Source organism: Neltuma alba, unplaced genomic scaffold (genome assembly GCF_004799145.2).
Source record: "Neltuma alba isolate B1F8T4 unplaced genomic scaffold, ASM479914v2 tig00004669_pilon, whole genome shotgun sequence".
Lineage (NCBI taxonomy): Eukaryota > Viridiplantae > Streptophyta > Magnoliopsida > Fabales > Fabaceae > Neltuma > Neltuma alba.
Genome location: NW_021633808.1, coordinates 1 through 7174, shown reverse-complemented (window position 1 = coordinate 7174; position 7174 = coordinate 1). Strand labels below are relative to the sequence as shown.

The window sequence follows — 7174 nt, the reverse complement described above, 5'->3', positions numbered from 1 at the left end:
CTAAAGAAATCTGAAAATTCTGTCATTTGAACAAAAAAAAATTAAATTCGTATGAAATGCTTATCAAAAGTTATCATTTGCCTTACTAAAATTGTTATTTGCCTAACTAAACTTGTCATAAATAGCTTATCAGAACTTGTTATCTGCTAAATAAATCTAGAAATTATCACTTGAAAAGAGAAAATTAAATTCATATGAAATGCTTATAAGAGGTTGTCATTTACCTTACTAAACTTGTCATTTGCCAAGGAATTATGCAAATTGTCATTTTAACGTAGAATCTTAAATTCCTATGAGTTGTTTATCAGAAGTTGTCATACACCTTACTAAACATCCTTGGCGAATGACAAGTTGAGTAAGACGAATGACAATTTTAGTAAGGTGAATGACAACTTTTGATAAGCAATTCATAAAAATTTAATTTTCTCTTTTTAAATGACAGAATTTTCATATTTCTTTAGCAGATGACAACTTCTGATATGTAATTTATGACAAGTTGAGTAAGGCGAATAACAAGTTATGAAAATCAATTGACAAGAATGGAAAGCCAAATAACAATTGTGATAAGTGAAATTATAAGTTAGTAAGGAGGTTTGTCATGAATTTTAGAACATTAAATGGATCTACATTGATACTATTTACAACTATAAATACTAAATATTAAGAGGGAGAGAAGGACGAAGACGAAGGGAAAAAGAAGAAGGAAAGAGAAAGAGATGGGGTGATGGAAGAAAGAAAAAAAGGGCATTTCTGTCTTTTTAGCCTGATTTCATAATTACAATTTGAGACCGGGTCCTTCTTAGTAATTTGGCTTATTAGGTGACCTCCTTATAATTTTGGTAATTTAGGGGTCTTTATTTGTCATTTTCCCATTATGTTTTACAATTATGTTGTGCGAGGAGAATAAGTGGGAAAAAAAATAATGAATGCTTCATGGAAAACAAATTGTTTTTAATAACAACCGAGGTATCCTCAATTTATTAACTCTATAGGTGTATTACATATTTTATATATTAAAGTGAGGACCCAATTAAATAGCTTATAATCTCAATTTTTGAATTATATGGGTTATTACCGAGTGGGCTTGAACAATATTTTAAGAAATATATAAAGGATATATGAAGATGCCATATTTTGTAACTTATAGTTGTGAAAATGATAATAGAAGTTTTTAGATAAATTGTTGAGAAATATTAGGGAGATTTTATTTCAGAGACAATGACAAAAAAAGAAGCTGAATTTTGTAAATGCCAAACAAAGAATGTTAACAAAAATTTGTTTTCATTTGCAAATTAGATTTGTCAATATCAAATAAAGTTATGTTACCAAACCTGATTTGGGATTTGCAATTTTCAGCTTTTTTTTTCCTGGTCATTCTCCCTTTATTTCAATTTCTTATAAAAATATTTTTGGTTTCAAAAAAGGCGCATCGGTAGAATCCATTTTTGCCATATCTTACTCTTTTAGTCTTATTTATAAGTCACTTCCAACATATTTCACACACACCAAAGAAAACCTTAAATTTCATTAAATCTCATTTAAAATTCAATAACTTTTCAACTTTATCTCTATTTAATATATTATACCTCATATAAACAAAGTCAACATTGATATAAATAGAATTAGAGGAGTACTTTACAACTACAATTAATGTGATTGGTCCACTTAATCCCCCAAATTATCCATGTAAATGTGCCACAGAATCTACCTTTTCATAATTTACTAACTTAATTGTGCTTTATTGATAGATCTTATGCATTGATATTGGTGAGAATAATTTGTTTTCACTTTTGTGTTGATCACATAGGGGTTCAGTGTGTTGTTGGTTTTCCAAGTAATCCTTTGATTTTATTTCTAAGTTTTAAATTTGGAAAGGGATACAATATTTGCTTGTTTTATAAGTTTTAGTTGAAGTTTGTCTCAACATTTAATATGCTTTATCCAGTTTTGTCTTAGTTATTTATTCTCTCTCTTATGCCACGCTCTCTCTTATTACATATCCCTGTATATTTTTTTTCATCATGTTTCTCATTTATTATAAAAAAATATTTAAAAATATATATTTCTTACATGTTTATTATTTTTAACTTATTTTAATTAATTTTTCATTATATGCAAATTAGTTATTTAGTGTTTATAATAAGAATAGGATGGAGTATGTACTCCTTAACTCTTCCCACTCTATCTTCCGACGTCATCAATAACTACGTTCCTTGCATTTATTTTACATTGAAATCCTAACCATCTCTAATTGTGCTTCTTAAAATATTGTCTTTTGAAAGCGGGTGCTTTGTGTGTTGGTTACATTTCCCAATTTAAATGTGTGCTGCCTTGCTCGGTGAGCCATAACCTTTTAAATTCTTCTATTTATTGTTTAAATTTCAGTGTGTTTGTATTCTTGTGGGGCCTATGTGGTATTTTGCTAATTAGGATATTAACTTGACTACGTGTATGGTGAAACTTAATACTTCCTGTTGTCCTAATAAAAGGGCACTGCAATTAATTCTTAAATACTAAAAAATGACAGTTATTTTATACTAAAAATTACTTTTAGAAAATGCTCTATAATAAGAAATAGAAGGAATACTTGTGACTTAATTCATTTATTCATTAATTGATTGATTAGTATGATAAAATTAACTATTGTTGTTCCTAGCAAAAAAGAAAGAAAGAGAAATTAACTATTGGTGTTACCCTGTATTTGGTATCTAGATTATCGAAATTTAAATTTCAACGGGACAATAATTCAACATGTTTCACACAAGACAAACTTTGAATTGCATTAACTTTATTTTAAAAGACAACAAATTTTAATTTTACCCCTATTATATGTACATTTAAAAAAAAATCTACACTAAAAGAAATGCAAAACAAAATATATAGTACATTCATATTAAAAATTTAATGATATGACTTATAAATATGATAAAGAAAATCTTTTATTTTTGCCTTATAATTAGATACAAAAGAGCACCATCGAGTGATTCATTCTTCTTATGAGTATGTTTTCTCAATTTGTACTTGAATAGCCTTTTGTTGGTTGATGGTTCAAGAGTTTAATTTGTAAGTAGGTATTAATGAAACCTATTTCTTTGTCCAAGGTCATGACTCAATTATATCATTTGCTAGTCTTAGTAGAAGAGATTGATTTTTAGTGCTCAATCACACAAGCATTTAAAACTAATATCAACAAATGATTGCTCTATTTTTTGTCTTTTCTTATTTCTTTGATTACTGAATAATTTCAACAAGCACAAATTGCAATTTTTCTAGGCGTGCAATACTTGCCCATATTTTCAACTTTAGGAGATAACTAGAAACATTTTTTGGCCATTTGATTGGTAGGAATATTAGGTAAGGAAAAGATTAATCATTGAGAAATTTTTTGAGACAGATTTGTTATTAACCAATTTAATTGTGACCTGAAGAGATACGTTAATGAATTTTTTTGGGCAGAGCTTTAGGAGGCTTCAAAGGTTAAGTACAAACCAGCCTTGACGGAAAGGGATATAGAATTTGGTTTCAATTATGGTAGGGTGTGGAATTTGATATTGTGATCGTGTTAATAATAATATATATTTTTATATTTATACGTTCTATATAATTTACTTTTACGATTATTATGTAAAAAAGCTATATCTTAAGGTTAAAATATACTAATAGGTGATACTTTAAATAAATCAACTAGTAATAAGTGATGTTTTTTAGGGGGACATTGACAAAAGTTTCTATAGTTCAAGGACTCTATAGTTTCTTTACTCGTAGAGAAAAAAATTTAAAATCTAGAACATAGACTATAGTATCAAGCATATACTCTCACCAATATATGGTATAAGTCATTCTTGGTATGATTCAAAATATAAATCATTTTGAAAATAATAACTACCTTTTCTTGGTTCTAATTAAAGTGACACATGTTATGAATTGAAAGAAAGATGTGTTTTTGTAATTCATGTGTTCATTAAATAATAGTGACAATATAGTTTTTTCAAGAGATAATTATCTTAGTAGTTGACGATATTATATGTCAACATCACATATGATTATTATACTCCTCCAATCCTTAATATAAGACCCAATTCTTGAATTGGTTCTAGTCCTAAATATAAGACCCATTTATCATATTTATCAATTTTCTCTAAATTACCCCTATGGATACTCTCTCAACCATAATCAAATAGAAGAAGGAGATAGGGTATTAAGAAAGATGATTATGGTATTTTAGAAAAAATACGTCACTTTTCTTATAATTAACTAACTTACCTAACTTCCTTAATCTAATCAAATTAGTTAAAAGGATCTTATATTAAAAACAGGAGGAGTATTAAATTTATTACATATGTATTATCACATCGTCATTTATATTTCAAAATCCATCAATCCTAAACCTTGAACATAGCTAGTATAGTTTTTTATACTATTCGTAATGAAGACAATACATATCAATATACCAATTTTGAATTGACGCAGAGATTTATAATTATAATTTCTGATAAGTATTTTAACAATTTTGCATGTTTGGCATATTTAAAAAAAATATGGTTAATGTGTGTTTTTAAATTCAAATTTTAACGATTGAACTACTATTAGTTCACCTGTGCCTCGTGGGGTAAGGCGTCTAGTTTAAAAATAAAAGAGCGTAGTCTTCCGCTTTCCAACGAGATAAAGGCGCGAAATGGGAATGAAGTGACAATAGACTTCTGGTCTGCTTTTTGGGGTTTATGAGGTTTTAGGGTTCAGCTTTTCCCGGAAGCAGCTGTTTAGGGTTTATGAGATTTTAAGATATTCGCTTTCGATTCGAAAACCATGGCTTTCTGGGGTAAGCTTCGATTTTATGTTGCTCGACAAATGATTAGAGACATAAACTCTCCTTGACTCGTATGTCTGTTTATGCCTTAGGAGTGGAAGTCAGACCCGGAAAATCTTTCACTCATAAATTTGATGACTTGAAAGGACGACTCCATATTTCAATGGTAATTTTCTTCAGCCGAACTCGTGATTATCTATATATAAATCTTGGAGAGTTTGTGGTAAACTGTAGCTTGAGATTTTGACTTTTGCATGCATGCTGCTGCTTTTCTTCTCCTGCTCCTCATTATTGATATGCTACTTGAAGACATTTTTTGGTATAGGTTCTCCTTTTTGGATTGTTAATCAGCTTTCAATTTTTTTTAGGCCACTTTGGGGGTTGGCTCTGTTCCAGCCAAAAGCAGACTTCAGTGTAATGTGGGCAACAATAGCCCTGTTTATCTATGTTCTCTGTCTTCTGGAACGAATGAGTCATTGCAACTTAATTTGGAATTTGAGGAGGTTGATGATGTCATCTTTTCAGTGATTGGTCCTCGGAGTATTCACTTGTGTGGTTACTATCTTGGTAGTGGCCGAAGAACCAATACGATTGAGGAGTCGTATCCTTGCCTTAATTTTGTTGCTAAGAGTTTTTTTGAACAAAACTAAATAAGAAACTAGAGTAGAATATTTGATAATGAGGCGCTTAAGTTTTCTGAGATCAACTGATTTTCCTCTGTTATTTTCTTCATGATTTCATATATACTTGATGGCATGCAAGAAGTAGATAGAGCAGTAATGTCATTTCTTTTCATTTTTCTGATACCACCGACCTTTTGGTTGTGATTTCTTTCATTTCTTAACTTCTGCATCTGCATTGAAAAGAGAATCCTATGGAGAAGATATTGCAAACACCGAGACAGATAGATCTGATTGCAGCGGAGAAGATGAGTATGAGGATAGTTTTATTGATGATGATGCGAATCCAGAGGTCTACCCAGAATCACGTATTTCAAGTGAAGGCATGTTTTATTATTGAAAGTTAAATCCCTTGATGAATTGTCATAACTATGGAGCTTGTGCCTATCAATATATCAAAATATTATATTCAAACAAACCAAGAGTCACCATTCCTTAAGGGTTTATTTGTTATCTAGGATGAAATGGAATGGTAATGTGATTTTATATATGAGAAATGACTTTCATGTTCTTACTTTTAAAGAGAGTTCACAAAAGATAAAATTATTATGTAATAATGCAAGAGTGTAATAGACATTACACAAACTTTTCTTTTCTTTTTAGGGCCAAATTACAATTTTTTCACTCTTTCTCTTTCCATCATGGTACCAAATTTGACCTTGTTATCCTTTAGCCTTTATTAATTCAAATGGAATCTGTGTGTTTTCTTAGAGTGTGTGCTTCTTAAAATAATATAGATATATTCATGCATTGCCAGGTGACTCTTCTAGTTTATCTTAGTTTCTACTTATTTCCATTGACGTTCAAAAACTTTTGTTGGGTTTTACTTGTAATGTGCAGGTATTTATGAATGATTTCTCCGAAATGATAACCATGGAGTATCTGTCTATATAATCTTGTTTTTGTTGGTAAATAGGAACATTAATTATAGCATCTAAAACAGTTTGTAAGCATCTAGCTTATTGCAATGTCTTTTTTAAACCCAAGCATCAGACCATTTTGTTTTAATTTTCTTCTCCCCCCCCCCCCAACATTTTCTGATATTTATGAATGATATCCTTTAATCTCTTTATTTCCCTTGTATTCTCTCGATTGATGATTGTGAAATTCTGGATCTTTGGTTATCATTTTTTTGTGTGATGGTTATAGAGGAAGTTTCACATGTTAACAAAAGTAAAGGTAGTCGCCGCCGACTACAGAAGAAGCACCAAAGAGTAGATTCAGATGATGACAGTTTGCCAATTTCATCTATTTACAAGAGTAAAGCTTCTGCAAAGGTTTTGTCTGAGGAAATGGATGTTAGTGATGACGGGAGACAAAGTGATGCCAGCCACAAGAATGGTGAAGATGATGGCAACAACGCTATTAAATCAAATTCAAAATCAAAAGCTGGCAATGGTCCTCTAGATGCTAAGACACATAGGGTACATTCTAAAATCTCTATCACTGTTCAAATGCATATAAATTTCTTCTCAGCTTTGAGGTCTAAGGATACATCTTTACGTTTTCTTCTCTTTGTTTATAAATGTTTTAACTGAAGCAGTGGAGCTAAGTCTTGGGCAGCTTAGGAGAATATCACACTGATATCAATGTGAGGAGGGTTCGGAAAATTGGAAAAATATTAGAAAGAAATGGAAGAGGGTGAATATGTTGAAGCAAAGGATGCGTGCAATGACCAATTTATGAA

General features: G+C 30.3%; 1 protein-coding gene across 1 annotated transcript; it reads left to right on the top strand.

The window, feature by feature from the left end:
- Positions 1-4681: 4681 nt before the first annotated feature.
- Positions 4682-6911, top strand: LOC114745417 (peptidyl-prolyl cis-trans isomerase FKBP43; the record flags this gene model as incomplete). Its single annotated transcript, XM_028933571.1, has 6 exons — positions 4682-4819; positions 4900-4973; positions 5176-5221; positions 5333-5408; positions 5674-5810; positions 6637-6911. Coding segments are annotated over exons 1-6 (621 nt in total), but the record flags the coding sequence as incomplete, so codon positions are not given.
- Positions 6912-7174: the final 263 nt, after the last annotated feature.